Source organism: Phyllobates terribilis, unplaced genomic scaffold (genome assembly GCF_046119375.1).
Source record: "Phyllobates terribilis strain yellow unplaced genomic scaffold, ASM4611937v1 Scaffold_3__8_contigs__length_932513732, whole genome shotgun sequence".
In the NCBI taxonomy this organism is placed as follows: domain Eukaryota; kingdom Metazoa; phylum Chordata; class Amphibia; order Anura; family Dendrobatidae; genus Phyllobates; species Phyllobates terribilis.
In genome coordinates, this window is record NW_027362763.1 from 155,813,929 (window position 1) to 155,833,121 (window position 19,193).

The 19,193-nt window shown below is 46.0% G+C and overlaps 1 protein-coding gene across 1 annotated transcript in view; it reads left to right on the forward strand.

The window, feature by feature from the left end:
* The window catches only part of EIPR1 (EARP complex and GARP complex interacting protein 1), a 285,709-nt gene that overhangs the window by 139,746 nt on the left and 126,770 nt on the right, over positions 1-19,193 (forward strand). Inside the window, exon 4 of the mRNA XM_073674209.1 lies at positions 5,188-5,344. Coding sequence (XP_073530310.1) covers positions 5,188-5,344 — 157 coding nt within the window. The remainder of the gene's footprint in view (positions 1-5,187; positions 5,345-19,193) is intronic.

Genomic DNA, 19,193 nt, shown 5'->3' on the forward strand with positions numbered 1-19,193 from the left:
TTGACAACTTGGTCACACTATATAAATCCATGCAAATGGCATGGATTTATATAGTGTGACCCCAAAGAATGGAAAAAAATAAATAAATACTTAACTTCTGATGGCCCCCGGAGTCTTTATTCAATCCTTCCTGGCTTGCCGGCAGCTCACGGTACACTGAAGGACCTGCCGTCACATGACTATGACGTCAGCGCAGGTCCTTCAGTCCACCGCGATGTGCCGGCAAGCGAAGACCAGCGCACTGCGGGCTATCAGAAGGTAAGTATAATATTTATTTTTTATTTTACACTGTGTGCAGAGTTATTAGGCAAGTTGTATTTTAGAGGATTATTTTTATTATTGATGAACAACTATGTTCTCAATCAACCCAAAAGACTCATAACTATCCAAGCTTAATATTTTTGGAAGTTGGAGTGGGGTTTTTTTTAGATTTGGCTATCTTAGGAGGATATCTGTTTGTGCAGGTAACTACTACCATGCCGAATTATTAGGCAACTTAATAAAAACCAAATATAATCCCATCTCACTTGTTTATTTTCACCAGGTAAACCAATATCTGTGCACAAAATTTAGAAATAAACATTTCTGACATGCAAAAACCAAAACCAAAAAAATTACTGATCAATATAGCCACCTTTCTTTATGATGACACTCAACAGCCTTCCATCCATAGATTCTGTCAGTTGCTTGATCTGTTTTCAATCAACATTGCGTGCAGCAGCCACCACAGCCTCCCAGACACTGTTCCGAGAGGTGTACTGTTTTCCCTCCCTGTAGATCTCACATTTTATGATGGACCACAGGTTCTCTATGGGGTTCAGATCAGGTGAACAAGAGGGCCATGTCATTATTTTTTCTTCTTTTAGACCTTTACTGGCCAGCCATGCTGTGGAGTAGTTGGATGCATGTGATGGAGCATTGTCCTGCATGAAAATCATGTTTTTCTTGAACGATACCGACTTTTTCCTGTACCACTGCTTGAAGAAGTTGTCTTCTAGAAACTGGCAGTAGGTCTGGGAGTTGAGCTTCACTCCATCCTCAACCCGAAAAGGTCCCACAAGTTCATCTTTGATGATACCAGCCCATACCAGTACCCCACCTCCACCTTGCTGGCGTCTGAGTCTGAGTGGAGCTCTCTGCCCTTTACTGATCCAGCCTCTGGCCCATCCATCTGGCCCATCAAGAGTCACTCTCATTTCATCAGTCCATAAAACCTTTGAAAAATCAGTCTTAGGCTATGTGCACACGATGCGTATTTCATGCGTATTTTGTGCTGAAAATTCCGCAGCGTAAACGCATGAATTACGCATGTTAGCCTTCTGCCATGGTCCCCTATGGCATTCCGCAATTGTAATGCCCACGATGCGGAATTTTCCGCAGCGTTTTGTTGTGCGGAAAATTCCGCAGCATGTCAATTCTTTGTGCGTTTACGCATGCGGAATTGCCATCTACAATGCAGTAGAAAGCGCAAGGCAATTCCGCATGTGCAAAACGCGCGAAAAACGCATGCCAAATTCCGCATGCGTTTTCCAGGAAAAAGGACATGCGGAAATGAAGCGGAAATTTCCGCTTCAAATACGCATCGTGTGCACTTAGCCTTAAGATATTTCTTGGCCCATTCTTGACGTTTTATCTTATGTTTCTTGTTCAAAGGTGGTCGTTTTTCAGCCTTCCTTACCTTGGCCATGTCCCTGAGTAGCGCACACCTTGTGCTTTTTGATACTCCAGTAACGTTGCAGCTATGAAATATGGTAAAACTGGTGGTGAATGGCATCTTGGCAGCTTCACGCTTGATTTTCCTCAATTCATGGTCAGTTATTTTGCGCCTTTTTTGGCCAACACGCTTCTTGCGACCCTGTTGGTTATTTGCCATGAAACGCTTGATTGTTCGGTGATCACGCTTCAAAAGTTTGGAAATTTCAAGACTGCTGCATCCCTCTGCAACACATCTCACAATTTTGGACTTTTCAGAGCCCGTCAAATCTCTCTTCTGACCCATTTTGCCAAAGGAAAGGAAGTTGCCTAATAATTAAGCACACCTTATATAGGGTGTTGATGTCATTAGTCAACACCCCTCCTCATTCCAGAGATGCACATCACCAGATTTACTTAATTGGTAGTTGGCTCTCAAGCCTATGCAGCTTGGAGTAGGACAACATGTATAAAAACTATCATGTGATCAAAATACTCATTTGCCTAATAATTCGGCACACAGTGTATTTTTCTTTTTTTTACAGGTTCTATGGTACCCGGGTCTGGAGGAGAGTCTCGTCTTCTCCAGACCCGGTACCATCCGCACATTGAAACGCATGTAATCCGCATGTACAGATGCAGTGATGCGGTATCCATGCGTTCCAATGAAAGTCAATGGCGGCGAAAACGCAGCGCTTCCGCAAAATAATTGATTGTGCTGCGTTTTTTTCCGCAATGATAACCCGCAGCGGAAATTTCCGCAGCATGTGCACAGCACATGCGTATTATCATTGGGGGATATGGCAGGCCTTCTACCAAGCGTTTTTTAAGCTTTTCTGCAGCGTTTTTGCCGCTGCGGAAACACTTAAAAAACCCATTGTGGGCACACAGCCTTATGGTTTGCAGTGCAGACGTCGCGTTGAGTGTCACTGACAATAAGGCTGTGTGCCCACGATGTGGTTTTTAAGCGTTTCCGCAGCGGCAAAAGCGCTGCAGAAACACTTAAAAAACGCTTGGTAGAAGGCCTGCCATGTCCCCCAATGATAATCCGCATGTGCTGTGCACATTCTGCGGAAATTTCCTCTGCGGATTATCATTGCGGAAAAAAACGCAGCACTACCAATTATTTTGCGGAAGCGCTGCGTTTTCGCGGCCATTGACTTAAATTGAACCGCTTGGATTCCGCATCACTGGATCTGTACATGCGGATTACATGCGTTTCAATGTGCGGATGGTACCCGGGTGTGGAGGACAGGAGACTCTCCTCCAGACCCAGGTACCATAGAACCTGTAAAAAAAAGAATAAGATAAAAAATAAATGTTATACTTACCTTTTGATGGCCCGCGGTGCGCTCGTCTTCGCTTGCCGGCAGATCGCGGTGGACTGAAGGACCTGCGCTGACGTCATAGTCATATGACAGCATGATAATGCCCCGTCTCATGCTGCACATAACACATCTGCATCTCTGGCTGCTATGGGCATAAAAGGGAACAAACTTATGGTGTGGCACCCATGTTCCCCTGACCTCAACCCCATTGAGAACCTCTGGAGCATCATCAAAAGGAGTGTCTATGGTGGCAGGAGGCAGTTCACATCTAAGCAACAGCTCTGGGAGGGTATTCTGTCCTCATGCAAAACAATTAAAGCAGAAACCATCCAAAACCTGACAAATTCAATGGGCGAGAGAGTTCAGAAGCTCCTTTCGAACAAGGGGTCCTATGTGCAAATGTAACAACACCTAGAATAAAGTTTTGAGTTGAAAACTGTTTGATTTCAGTTTGTAATAACCTGCTAATGCTTATAATTTCAAAAATGACCATTTTTTTTGTTCTTTATTAAAATGAAAAGGTTGAAAACTCTGCTGTGCATAATAATTTGGAACATGCATTTTGAGTGCAGTTTGAGTTTATTTTTTTTTAAATATACTGTTATCATAGGCAGTTTGTACAAAAACCTTTCAATTGTACTCTAATAGTTATTTGACTGGAAAATTACAATGACTGCAATTCATATAGGTAATTTGGGAAAATCTGAGAATATATTATTTGCATAATAATTTGGAACACAGTGTATATTGATTTGGAAAGAGAGAAAAAAAAAATCACTATATATTGTTCTTTCCTATTCAATAAAAACAATGTTTCTCTGTAAAATTAATAAAATTATTTGTCATATGACTCCATTTACTATCCTATTTTCTACTTCACTGATGAGGGAAAAATATTTCTCCCGATTCTAGAATATAACGATGCCATCAATATTAAGAACTCCATTTTTTATCTTATCTACTACATCACCAATAAGGGAAAAATATTTCTCCAAATTCTAAGATATAATGAATTTCTCACCAATAGATGAACCAGTATCTGCCGGGATTAGAACTCATACATTTAGATTCCCCATATCTACAATACTTGCGTATTTATATATATATGGAATTTAATTTATATGAAGTTTTACAATTTTGGAAAACCCCTTTAACTTCCAGTTACATGTAATTACAACTTACCATACACATACTATATATATACATATACCATTACATATACTTACCAGCCACCATCTTCTGCTCTTCCCGCTGCCACTCTGTAGTGATACTACTCTGGGGGTGAAATAAAAAAATACAAGAACCCAAACCGAGTAGTGTTTTCAGAATACTGCCTAGGGTGGAGCAAAAAAGGGAAAAAGTTGCAAAATATTGTGCAATTACTACTTCAGACAAAATTTTGCAATTTAATGTAATAGAGGGGATTAAATACTCCTCTCCCTGAAAATTTTCCGGAGGTCACTAATTATCGATGGGCCTTTTTTTTTCTTTAGCAGGGAGTGTCGTATATCTGATATATTTTTATAGTGATAAAGAGAATCGATGGAAAGCGAACTGTAAAAAAAATATACAAATATATATATATTTTTTGTTTGTTTCTTCTCACCTTTGCCTACAGATTAACATGTCCGACACATCCTGTCCTTTATAGGTCACTCATCAGCTAGTGCTGTGTCCACTGAGGGCACCATACATTGTCTGTGTATCTGCATTTTTTTTTTATATTTCTATTGCCTTTTTTTTTTTTTTTACTGCGCAGGTAGTAATTGAGTTATAACTCTCTTATAACCATTTCCTTGACAAGAACCAATTTAGCATCCGCCTTCATTTGCATAACAAAAATAAGGACTGTGGTTAGGAATTCTGTTCCCCTTCACCCCCCCAGAAGAATTAAATTTTCATCAAGACACGAACACTGGTTTCAGAACACGGAGAAACTGGGTTAAACATATGCAAATTACGAGTTCTGCAAAGAACTGATTGGCGACTCCAGGCTTTTCCCCTCTATCTCCTCTCTGCATTCTGCCGCTTATTAAAAAAAGAAGGCCTTAAATATTTCAGGCAACAGCTGTGCATGGCTCCTGTGCTTTGTGCAGTCATTCCAAGTGTGCGCTACATCTACTGATCTACTGGGTTTTTTTATTTTTTCATTTTCTCTCTGTTTCAGCTTCAGACAGCAAAGTCACATCTTGTGCGGCAGTGTGGAGGATACCAAAGGAACTTCAGGCAGGTAGTCATGAAGTCCCCGATGATTCTTCAAACAACACCCAAACCTTGGAGCTTCTGTGTCACCTTGATAACGACGCCCAGAGCAATATGGCCTGGTAATGTTCTGCATGTATCATTTTGAAGAGTTTTTACAAAAATTATCTGAATATCCAAAGTGTTGCATCTCCAGTATTCTGGAGGACACTTCATGTTCCTTTTCTTACAAAGTGGCTGTCACTCACATGTGTTGCACTTATTTAAATGTTCCTCCTGCTTTCCGAATACTTTAGATCTCATTTGATAGATAATATGACAGACAATTTGCAAATCACTTTATGTTATTGACACCCCTCCCCATCTTGCAAGAAAATCCCTTGAAAGTGACAACGAATAGTTGTCTGTTATGGACACCCCTCGCTCACGACACGCATGCCTCAGATGCGACTGTAAAGGGTTACTCTGCTTGCCACTCACTCACCCACTCGCCTATCGCAATAGGCAAACAATGAGCTAAGCGCACCCCGAGCAGTCCCCACATCCAAGCCACACCTTACGCTGCCACCACTAGCCTATCACAATAGGCCAACAATGAGCTAAGCTCACCCCAATCCCCAGATTTACCAAGCCCCTGAAAGTTTCACTACCTGCATTCTGGCTTCAAGGGAACATGACCAAGCTATATTTTCTCCTTGAGATCGTAAATATATTCGAGCAACGAGGGAGAAACTGTTATTACTGCCAAAGTACATTCACACGGGTAACGTACAAACCAGGATGACAAATACCTGAACCTGACAGGTTCCTGTTCAGACTGGGAAAAACCCTTCTCTGAACCTGGTTTGTCCCTGCCTGACCTCGGAGGTTGGCACCCTAAGATAACGCAAAGGTGCACCCACTTGACAGCGGCTCAGCCTGAATGTCCTTAGCAGCTCCTTCCCTAAGGAGTAAAGGAATCACACATAAAGCTACTGCAACAAACACAATCCACATCAAAGTGAATGAATCCAACAAAGTCTATCACCATCAAGAAACACCAGAAGGGGAAGGCATTTAAAGCCGCACTCAAAAGGTGATAGGTGTAGTGCCGGCGTCCCTGCCCTCTGCTAGGCAGGGACGCTGCTCCTCTCACCGCTCTGCTCCGTGCCCGGCTTCCTCCCCCCGCTCTGCTGTCAGCGCGCGCTCCGTCCCGGCGTCCTCCTCCTGCTCTGCTCTCAGCGCGCGCTCCTTCCCGGCCCCTGTGCTTAGGGCGCGCGCGCGCGCGCGCGCTCCCCTCCTCTTAAAGGGGCCGCGCGCGCCGCCCTAAAGAGTCCCCGGCCAATGGCCGGAGGACTTCATCATATATAAGGCACCTCCTCCAAAATGGAGGTGCCCGAGCAATGTTGTTTGCACCTGTGTCTCACCTGTGCTTCAGCCCTCAGGTCCCGTTGCCAGTTACCTGCCAGTTTCCTGCCAGTTTCCTGCTAGTTACCTGCCAGTACCTGCCAGTTACCTGCCTGATTCCTGCCTGAATACTTGTTACCTGTCTGCCAGTCTGAGGTCCGACGGTCTGCCTTACTACTCCTGTCAATCTGTCTAAAGGACCAGCCTGCCCGCTCACCTGGGAGCGCATATCAGCTACCTGCCTGCTTGCCTGAGGTCCGACGGTCTGCCTTACTACTCCGGTCAGTCTGTCTATGGACCAGCTTGCCCGCTCACCTGGGAGCGCTTCTCCGTTATCTGCCATATCTTGCAATCCGGCGGCTCCGCTGCTCACTAATACTATGGTATCCTACCCCGGACCCCGGCTTTCTGCACCTCCTCGCTTCGGAGGCGACCCCGTCCAGGCTCGGGGCTTCTTGAATCAGTGCACCCTGCATTTTGAACTTTTGTCCTACCAGTTTAACTCCGACCGGGCCAAAATTGCCTTCATCATGTCCCATCTCACCGGGGAGGCCCTGGCCTGGCTGAATCCTCTATGGGAGAGAGGAGACCCCCTGGTGTCCAACTTGCCTGCTTTTCTCACGGCTTTCCGGAAAGTCTTCGACGAACCCGGACGGAAGACCTCATCTGCATCATCGTTGCTACGCCTCCGTCAGGGGAGTCTCACCGTGGGCCAATATGCCATACGGTTCCGTACCCTTGCCTCGGAGCTGGCCTGGGATAACGACGCTCTGGTTTCCGTCTTCTGGGAGGGTCTGTCCGGCCGTATTAAAGATGAACTTGCCGGTCGGGACATTCCTACCACTCTCGATGACTTAATAACTCTTGCCACCCGAATTGACCTACGGTTTCAGGAGCGTGCCAAAGAGGTCACCCGTGAGAGAAGGATTCCACGTTTAGCTCCTACTTTCCAGAAACCCGTCATTCCCTCCATCTCTCCCCAGGTACACTCTCCTGAGCCTATGCAGGTCGACCAGACCAAGATGGTCAAAACCCGTCAGGACTCACGCCGTGCCGAGGGGAGCTGCTTCTACTGTGGCAGTAAGGAGCACCGGATCCGTGCCTGCCCGGAGAGGTCGGGAAACGCCTGTGTCTAGGTTCGCTCAGAGAGGTCCACCTAGACAAGAATAAATCCTCTCCATCCCTGCTGTTGTCAGTTTCGATCATCTACGGGGAGAACCGTTATTTCGAACTAGCCCAACTTGACTCTGGAGCAGCCGGGAACCTTATTTCACAGTCCCTGGTTGAGAAATACCGCATCCCCACCAAACCTCTGGCTGTACCCTTGTCTGTCGCTGCCGTGGATGGGGGCCTCTTACCTCGCCCCATTCAACTCATCACCGAATCCATTACCCTGCAGGTGGGAATGCTGCATTCTGAAAGTATCTCCTTTCATGTTCTGCCTGGACTCTCTCACGCCCTCTTGCTAGGTCTGCCCTGGCTCCAGAGACATGCACCCGTGCTAGACTGGCAAACCGGAGAGGTCCTTCGCTGGGGACAAGACTGTCATAAAACCTGCCTGGTTCCCGTCCATCCCGTCCGTCCCTCTCCTACCCCAGCTAATCTACCTGGACTTCCGATTCCTTATTGGTCTTATGCAGATGTCTTTAATAAAAAGGAGGCAGAGACATTACCACCACATAGACCATACGACTGTCCCATCGATCTGCTACCCGGTACTACTCCTCCCCGTGGGCGTATCTATCCTTTATCCGCTGCTGAGACCCGGTCAATGTCCGAATATATTGAGGAGAATCTGGCCAGAGGATTCATCCGGAAATCTAACTCCCCGGCGGGAGCAGGCTTCTTTTTCGTCAAAAAGAAGGACGGCTCTCTCCGTCCCTGTATAGACTATAGAGGCCTAAACCTGATCACGGTGAAGAATAAGTACCCCCTTCCGCTCATTCCAGAATTATTTGATCGTCTGAGGGGGGCTAGGATCTTCACCAAACTGGACCTTCGTGGGGCGTACAACCTGGTTCGTATTCGTCAGGGGGATGAATGGAAGACGGCATTCAACACCCGGGACGGCCACTATGAATACCTGGTAATGCCCTTTGGTCTCTGTAACGCTCCTGCCGTCTTTCAAGAGTTGGTCAATGACATCTTCCGGGACCTTCTCTACTCCTGCGTAGTGGTGTACCTGGACGACATCTTGGTCTTCTCTCCGGATCTCCAGACTCACCGGAGGGACGTTCGTCAGGTCCTGCTCAGGCTAAGGCAGAACCATCTCTACGCTAAATTTGAGAAGTGCCTCTTTGAGCAGACCTCGCTTCCGTTTCTGGGCTACATTATCTCTCAGACCGGCCTTCAAATGGATCCTGTGAAACTGTCTGCCATCGAGAAATGGCCCCGACCGGAGGGGTTGAAGGCCATTCAGCGTTTCCTGGGCTTCGCCAACTACTACCGCCTCTTCATACCACACTTCTCTTCCCGGACGGCCCCAATTTCTGCGCTCACCCGTAAAGGTACTAATCCCAAAGAGTGGCCACCCGAAGCAGAGGAGGCCTTTCTTTCCCTTAAACAGGCCTTCTCTTCCGCCCCGGTGCTGCATCGCCCAGATGGCAACAAGCAGTTCTTCCTGGAAGTTGACGCCTCCTCCTCTGGAGCCGGAGCGGTACTTACTCAAAAATCATCTTCCGGGAGGATGGTAACTTGTGGCTTCTTCTCTAAACTCTTCTCCTCCTCTGAGCGCAACTATTCCATAGGAGACCGAGAGTTATTGGCCATCAAACTGGCATTGGAGGAGTGGCGTTACCTGCTCGAGGGGGCTCTTCACCCGGTAATAATTTACACTGACCACAAGAACTTGGCTTACCTCCAGCATGCCCAGAGACTTAACCCGCGCCAAGCCCGGTGGTCCTTGTTTTTTGCTCGTTTTGATTTTGTCCTTCATTTTCGCCCGGCTGACAAAAACGTCAAGGCGGATGCCTTGTCTCGATCCTTTCTGGTGTCTGATCTCGAGGAGGATCCGAAACATATCATAGATCCCGCCAGAGTAATGCAGGTGGCTCCCGTGAGTCTAAATCGTCTTCCTCCTGGTAAGACGTTCGTACCAGTACCTGATCGGGAGAAGATTCTACACTGGGGTCATTCGTCTAAACTAGCTGGCCACGCCGGTCAGAAAAAGACCCTCCAGCTTATTACCCGGCACTACTGGTGGCCTAACCTGCACAAGGATGTAATAGACTTTGTTTCTGCCTGTGTGTCCTGCGCCCGCAACAAAGTTCCGAGACACCTGCCGGCCGGCCGCCTCCTACCTCTGCCAGTACCTGCTGCCCCCTGGCAGCATATAGCGATGGACTTCATTACTGATCTGCCCGTCTCTGCCGGTTGTACGGTCATTTGGGTGGTCGCTGACCGCTTCTCCAAGATGGCTCACTTCATTCCACTGCCAGGTCTTCCGTCTGCACCCGAGCTGGCTAAAGACTTTATCCGCCACATCTTCCGTCTTCATGGCCTGCCCCGTCACATCGTGTCGGATCGTGGGGTACAGTTCACTTCCCGTTTCTGGAGAGCCACTTGTAAATTGCTGGACGTCACCCTGGACTTCTCCTCCGCTTACCACCCACAGTCTAATGGTCAAGTGGAGCGGATCAATCAGAACCTGACCAGTTACCTTCGGCACTTCGTTAATGCCCACCATTCTGACTGGGTGGATCTCCTGCCATGGGCCGAATTCTCGTACAACAATCACGAGAGCGAGTCTTCCTCCAAATCCCCGTTTTTTGTAGTCTACGGTCAGCATCCTCGGATCCCGTTTCCCGTCTCCACCTCGGCTTACAATCCGGCTGCGGAATCTCTTGTTAACAAATTTTCCTCCATATGGGAGAGTACCCGGTCCGCACTCCTTCTGTCATCCGAGCGTATGAAAAGACACGCTGACAAAAAACGTCTGGACCCTCCTCAATTCCGCCCTGGGGATAAAGTCTGGCTCTCGTCCAAATATGTCCGGCTCAAGATCCCTTCCTATAAGTTAGGGCCTCGGTTCATCGGCCCACTGGAGGTCATCAGTCAGATCAACCCGGTGGCCTATAAATTGAAACTCCCGGCCAACTTACGGATCCCTAACTCCTTCCATGTGTCTCTCCTCAAACCTGTGGTACTTAACTCTTTTTCCAAGTCTACAAGTACGCCTCCTGCTCCGGTTTCTGCTGAGGACGAGTTTGAGGTAGAGAACATTCTTGCCACCAAAAGGGTAAGAGGAAAGACCTTTTTCCTGGTAGATTGGAAGGGGTTTGGTCCTGAGGAGAGAACGTGGGAGCCCCGGGAGAACATCCATGCCCCTCTCATCCTAGCTAAATTTCTGTCTGGCCTAAAAAAGGGGGGCCTAAAGGGGGGGGTACTGTAGTGCCGGCGTCCCTGCCCTCTGCTAGGCAGGGACGCTGCTCCTCTCACCGCTCTGCTCCGTGCCCGGCTTCCTCCCCCCGCTCTGCTGTCAGCGCGCGCTCCGTCCCGGCGTCCTCCTCCTGCTCTGCTCTCAGCGCGCGCTCCTTCCCGGCCCCTGTGCTTAGGGCGCGCGCGCGCGCGCTCCCCTCCTCTTAAAGGGGCTGCGCGCGCCGCCCTAAAGAGTCCCCGGCCAATGGCCGGAGGACTTCATCATATATAAGGCACCTCCTCCAAAATGGAGGTGCCCGAGCAATGTTGTTTGCACCTGTGTCTCACCTGTGCTTCAGCCCTCAGGTCCCGTTGCCAGTTACCTGCCAGTTTCCTGCCAGTTTCCTGCTAGTTACCTGCCAGTACCTGCCAGTTACCTGCCTGATTCCTGCCTGAATACTTGTTACCTGTCTGCCAGTCTGAGGTCCGACGGTCTGCCTTACTACTCCTGTCAGTCTGTCTAAAGGACCAGCCTGCCCGCTCACCTGGGAGCGCATATCAGCTACCTGCCTGCTTGCCTGAGGTCCGACGGTCTGCCTTACTACTCCGGTCAGTCTGTCTATGGACCAGCTTGCCCGCTCACCTGGGAGCGCTTCTCCGTTATCTGCCTGCTTGCCAGCCCGGAGGCTCCGTTGTCACGTGCTGTGACCACCAGCTACTCCAGACTCTTGCCCGCTCACCTGGGAGCGCATCTCCGTTACCTGCCTGCTTGCCAGCCCGGAGGTCCCGTTGTCACGTGCGGTGACCATCAGCTATTCCAGAGACTCTTGCCCGCTCACCTGGGAGCGCTTCTCCGTTACCTACCTGCCTGCCAGCCCGGAGGTTCCGCCGTCACGTGCCGTGACCACCTGCTATTCCAGAGACTCTCGCTTGCTCACCTGGGAGCACACATCTACCACCTGCCTGCTAGCCTACCCGGAGGCTCTGCCATCACAGGTCGTACCTACCCCTTACCCAGAGACTGCCCTGATCACTTGCCGTAACTCCCTGTCCGTTCACCCAGAGACTGCCACCCGCTCCCTTACAAGGGCCGCCCCCTTGTATAGTAGCTCAGAGGTTCCGCCTCCCGGACCCGTTACTGTCCGCCTCCCGGACCCGTTACAATAGGGAAGACAAACCGAGTAAATGAAAAACACCTGTTACCAAAACTGACAAACAATTATAACAGAACTAAAACACCCAAAGAAAAGGTGTATCTGTTGTGGCTCAGCGGGAAGAGATTCCGACAACAGAACGCAGAATCAAGGGTTCGAATCCAGAAGCATGATAGAAACGAATTACATTTTAGATTTAATATACTAAAAGAAGTACAGTAGTTAAAAAAGGTTACAAAAGGTGAAATTACAAAAAGACATACATACTGTAGAAGCAAAAACTGTGTAAAATAAAAGGGATAAAATACAGATACATCTTACAAATTAGATCCGCAAGAGGTTTTGGCGGAGGAGAACGCCACAGCAAATATGGACAGCTCTGCAATACTCATTGTGTCTTCTGGGGTCTGACGCAGATATTTCTTAGTATGACATGCTATATAGGGTAGGAATAGATGCTAAGGTAAAAAGGAAATTGACTGCAAAGGTTTAATATCAATGAGCTGTTCTAAGGATAGATCAGAAATATCAGATTGGTGGATATCTGATTCCCGAACCCACTGTGATCCTCTGAGTAACGTGCCATGCTGCCGTGGACCTGGCACAGCTCTGTACATTGTGTAGTGGTCATAAATATTGTGACAGCCCTCTGCCATTGAAGTGAGTGAGGAAAAGTTGCAGTACCATTCATGACCACTACACAATGTAAGGGGCTGTGCCAAATCCGGTGCGACACATCCCTCTCTGTCAGGTGATCGGTAGGGGTCCCCTGCCAGATAACCTATGATACACAGTGACTCCTTTGGATTAAGAGGAAATAAAGTATAGATTGCTAGACAGTGACTGAAAGTTATAATCTCTCCTTCTAAAGAACAGCTGTAGCCAAGTGAGAACATTTTATTGTATTCTTGAGCTTAAAGGGAGGAATAGAAACAATTAAAGGGATCCTGTCATGAGGATTTTTTTACCTCAAACTAATGGCTTGTATTTAGAGGGGCTTTCATGCTGATTAAATCCATACCTTGGTTGTAGAAATCTGTTTTGCAATTTCTAAGAAATCCTGCTTTGAAATCATATGCAAATGAGTTGCAGGTGCTTCTGGGTGTGACCTTGCACTTGCAGCTCTACTGCCTTCCTTCTGCATTTCCCGCCCAACGCTTACCTCCTGTGTCTGACTGACAGGTCGGATGGGGCAGCTCATTGTAACAAGAGCGACCTGTCAGTCAAACACCAGAGGTGGACGGGAAATAGGGAGGAAGGGCAGGAGAGCGAAAAGTGCATTGTCTCACCCGGAAGCATTGCAGCTGATTTGCATATGATTTCAACCCTGGATTTCTCGGAAATGGCAAAACCGATTTCTACAATCAAGGTATGGATTTAATCAGCATGAAAGCCCCTGTACAAACATGTCCTTAATTTGTGGTGTAAAATTCTCATGACCAGATCCTTCTAAGAGCAGTAGCAGCCAGCTCGTTAGAACCGTTGTGGCCACTGGTTGCACAGTACTGCAAAGGCTACAATTTAATATAGAAATGCTTGTATTTGATAATATAGTCTTGCAATTTTTTCATTTTTTTGTACAGTGGCTTGCGAAAGTATTCTACCCCCTTGGCTTTTTACCTATTTTCTTACATTACAACCTGTTTAAATATTTTTGTACTCCGATTTGTGTGTGATGCATTTATTTATTTATTTATTTTACTCACTTATATAGCGCCATTAATTCCACAGCACTTTACAGACAATATTGGCACTGTACTCATTGGGGCTCATAATCCAAGTTCCCTATCCATATGACTTTGGTGTGCAGGAGGAAACCGGAGAACCTAGAGGAAACCCACGCAAACACGGGGAGAACGTACAAACTCCATGCAGATGTTGTCCTTGGTGGGATTTGAACCCAGGACCCCAGTGCTGCGAGGCTGCAGTGCTAACTACTGAGCCACCGTGCTGCCCTCATCAGCACTAAATAGTCTAAGTTGATGAAGTGAGAAAAATATAGGCATAAATTAAATTTATGGTATCAAATAACTAAACATGGGCATGAGCATGTGTATTCACCCCTTTTGCTATGAAGCCTATAAAAATTTCTGGTACAAGCAATTACCTTCATAAGTCACATGCTTAGTGAAAGGAAGTCCACCTGTGTGCAATCTAAGTGTCACATATCATTATATACACACCTTTTCTGAAAGGCCACAGAGGCTACAACATCATCAAGCATGAGACACCTCTAACCAAACAACACCATGAAGACCAAGGAGATCTCCAAACAAGTCAGCGACGAAGTTGTTGAGTAGTACAAGTCAGGGTTGGGTTATAAAAAAATATCCCAATGTCTGATGATCCCCCAGAGCACCATCAAATCCATTATCATCAAATGGAAAGAACATGGTACCACAACAAACCTGCCAAGAGAGGGCCGCCCACCAAAACTCTCAGCCTGGGCAAGAAGGGAAATAATCAGAGAGGCAGCACAGAGACCAAAGGTAATCCTGAAGGGGCTGCAGAGTTCCCAAGCAGAGACTGGAGTAATAAGCCATACGCTCCCTAGGGGTGGCCTTTATGGGGGAGTGGGCAGAAAAAAAGCCTTTACTTACACACAAAAATTGTGAGGCTCGTTTTGAGTTTGCCAAAAGACATGTGGGAGACTCTCCAAATGTATGGAGGAAGGTGCTGTGATCAGATGAGACCAAAGTTGGCTTTTTTGGCCACCAAAGTAAATGTTGAGCATGAACTTATGTAAACCTTCAAAAAAAAAAAAAAACTGTGAAATTACAGGTTGTGAGGTAGTAAAACATGAAAAATGCCAAACGCAAGCCACTGTATATGTTAGGTTTCTAATTCACACATACACACTTTTTATGATGAATAGTTTAGAGCTAAGGGGAAGAAAGGTTCATAGATTGGTAAACACAAATGCACAATGGTGCCCCTCACACAATGAGTTGGAGAGGTTTTCCGGGTGGAGGGCACCATTTTTATTAATTGTATAATTCTGTTTGAGTGACTGGCACTGCCCTGACCTGTGCTGCCCTCCATATAATGAGTTGCATCCTCCCTTCAGACTAAGGCTCTGTGTGGCCTCATTTCTCGGCTTATACAGTGCTTCTGATCTCTATTGGTGCTTGCACCAGCGTTGGAGCAGAGAAGAATAATGACACGAGGATTTTGCTCTCTGAGTCCCAGGTGTATAGTAAGATCATGCAGACACATACCTGGCGCTGACATTTCATACCTGTTCTGTTTGAATTTCCTAACAAATATAAAAAAGTGAAAAAAAAAACCCTCTCAGCGGGTACCAGGAAAAGACCCAGCAGCAAAGTAATTGCCGAGAACACATTGCTGTTCCTATGGTTTCCCTTTATTGCTGTCCTATTTTATTTTTAAAATATCTCATTCTCTTGTCACTGGTAATGGCCAGAACTAGGAACCAAGGCTCCTGTTTACAGCTCGGTTTCTCAGCAGAATGGGGGAATTACATGAGCCGTTAACCCTTTACATATGTGACGGGAGATATGTTGTCCTTCGCTTTCTTTATAAATATATATAACTTATATGAAGTGAGCTACCGCCAGAGAAATCTGCCAGTGGCTTTTTCATTAAAGAAAAAAAACCACGGGTACCCTTACCCAGCTAAGTGATGGGAGGAGATACTTGTTGGTCGAACCATCTTTCACCCGATTACTGTCTAAAATGTTTGGGGTCTTTAGAAACCTCTTCTCACATGTCATGGGAATGAGTAGGTTGGTAGCTTGTGAGAGATGGTGTTTGGACCTTTTAGGCTGTGTGCCCACGATGCGTTTTTTAAGCGTTTCTGCAGCAGCAATTCCGCTGCAGAAACGCTTAAAAAACGCATGGTAGAAGGCCTGCCATTTCCCCCAATGATAATCCGCATGTGCTGTGCACATGCTGTGGAAATTTCCGCTGCAGATTATCATTGCGGAAAAAAACGCAGCACTACCAATTATTTTGTGGAAGCGCTGTGTTTTCGCCGCCATTGACTTGCTTTGGAACGCATGGATTCCGCATCGCTGCATATGTACATGCGGATTCCATGCGTTTCAATGTGCGGATGGTACCCGGGTGTGGAGGACAGGAGACTCTCCCCCGGACCCGGGTACCATAGAACCTGTGAAAAAAAAGTATAAAATAAAAAATTAACATTATACTTACCTTCTGATGGCCCCCGGTGTCTTTGTCCTGGCTTGCCGGCAGATCGCGGTGGACTCAAGGACCTGCCATGACATCATTTAGTCATGTGACAGGTCACGCGACCGCTGACGTCGGCAGGTCCTTTCAGTGTACCGCGAGCTGCCGGCAAGCCGAGACGCATTGAATAAAGACTCTGGGGGCCATCAGAAGGTAAGTATGTATTTATTTTTTATTTTTTACCATTCTTTACGGTCACACTATATAAATCCATGCCGGCTACATGGATTTATATAGTGTGACCATGCACTTTCCACTTGTCCCTGGCAGGAAAAATGCATGTACAATCCGCATGTACAATCCGCATGTACAATCCGCATGTACAATCCGCATGTACAATCCGCATGTACAATCCACATGTACAATCCGCATGCGTTTTTTCTGCCAGGGAGATGCAGAAACGCTCAGAAAAAAATCCGGAGCATTTCTGCATCGTGGGCACATAGCCTTAAACCGACTTGACGTTTTCCAGATTAGTGTAAAAATTAAGCCTACAGTGCAAAAACCCATATTCCACTTTGTAAATCAATTCACGTGTAGATTTACCTCAATTCAATGAGCTAAAAGTACAAAAGTTTGCAGCAAATGTCTAATGCGTGCTGCGGATAATTTATTGGTTAAGACCTGTACTCAGCCCACCATCGTCATGAAAGTAAGCTGCCATATTTTTCTAATCCTGGACAAACCAATTAAAGGGCATCTGTCAGTAGGATCATCCCTCGTAAGCCGTCTATATGAGCCTGTAAGTCATAGGAAGCTGAATAAAATGATACCTTGATATCTGCGATCCGGTGTCTTATTCCAGAGAAATCCACTTCTTTCTTATATGTAAATGAGCTGTTAAGATCTATGGGCCGGACATAGATCTCCATGAGAATCTGCCTACAGAAATTATTTTATATGAAAGTGGCGTTACCAAGGCGATGTGTAACGGCTGCTCTCCTGATCTCACTGCAGAGCTGTGTGTGATTATACCTGACACATCTGCAGGTTCTTCTCAGCTTCCATCTCCAGGCAGACAGTCTTGCAAAATTGTTGCAATACAGGAGAGCTCAGAGAGCTGCTGAAATGTGTTTGCAAGAAGACAAAGTTCAGTTCTACTGTTCTGTGTTAGTTACTTGTCTCTCACTGTTAACTCCCCATTTATTTAAAATAGGCTCTGGAGGCTGATTATCAGGGAGATCTATGACCACCCATAAATCTTAAGAGTTAATTTACGTATAAGAAAAACATGAATTTCTCTGGAAGAAAACATCAGATCTCCGATATAATTTTATTCAGCTTTCTATGACCTACATGCCCATACAGATGGCTTAGGAGCAGGGCTGTGGAGTCAGTAAGCTAAAACTCCGACTCCTCAATTTCCATGACACCGACTCCAACTCCGACTCCCTCATACATGGCTCATGTTTAAGTGATAAATTTACTGTAGCACAGATTAATGTCAGCTAAACGTCTAGACCCTTAGATCAGGAATAGGACAGACATTTATAGGACATTTCAAAACTTTCCCAAATTCTTATACAAAAATATTCCCCACAAACTGCATTGAACCACTGTACCCAATTTATTATATATTTTTTCTAGCCGGAGTTGGTCCATTTTATACCGACTCCGACTCCACAGCCCTGCTTAGGAGGGTTGCTCCTATTATTAAATTCCCTTTATTGTGGGCTATATACTGGACTCAAACATTCAATTCCCCACTAATTATAACTTTTGACATGTCCCTATATGTTTGTTGTAGTGATAATGACCTAATTATTGGCTAAAGGGGCTTAGATGAAGAAAATTGCTAAAAGTGATGAGTAGACTGTCTGCTGTATCTGCATGATTCACAGCCTAACAGCTATACCGTGTATATAGGAGATCCTGTATTGCATGCTTTGGTATCAAGATGGCCTTAAGTCTTCAGCTTAAAGCCAGATTGTCACTGCAGAACTGAAGGCTATGGATGCATTTACGGTACATCTTGTTTTTTGTTTTTTTTGCATTGCATGTATTATGTTAAAATTCTCTCTTTTGTTTCAAAAAGATTTATCCGTTTTGCTCCTGCAGTTTACTTTGGTACTGACTTTGCAATACATTGCAAGCTGCTTGATGCCTTTCAGTGTCCGTCTCGACAACTCAGCTTAGTGAGCAGACCCTCCTGTCTTCTCACGAATGTGAATCTAAGCTCAATTTTGATTTCATTTGTTATAATCATTAATTTGCTTGGATCAGGAAAAATCAGGAGGGACTGGAGACAGAGCCAACAGGAAGCATGGCTGTTGGGATAGACATCCCAGTTGAGGGGATGAAAAAAAACAAAACAATATCTTAATTAGGTTAGTCATTAAAGATTTTTTTGCAGATTTTTTACAAAAGTTCCCTAAATGTAGCGAAACTTATATGAAAGAAAGTTAACAATAATCTTAACCCCACCGTTACAGCGACATTCCTCCAGTGATCCTGAAGTCTTGGAGTACACAAAGTTGCAACCACCTTTCTTATGACTGGTGCACCCCCGGCAGTGGGGCTCTCAGTGCTGGCGCTGCACAGTGTCAGAGCGCTATTAACCTGCAGATTAATCCCATATCTGCCGGTTAATAGCATCATTTTACATGACAGGTTCCCTTTAAGTACTAATGATGCTTGCCATAAAGGAGTGAACAATGCCAAAACTGCAGTAGTCGGTAAAAGTGGCCTTTTATTGTGAATTTAGAGAACACTTGTTGTATTAGTTGTTTTGAGCGATTTAAATTGTTTGATTGGTTTATAGCAAACAGCAGAACGGTTTGTAAGTCAATTTTGCTAATGAACCTAATTGTTAATGGGGATTGTAACTGTATTACAATTCTTCTCTTCACTTGAATTATTGATT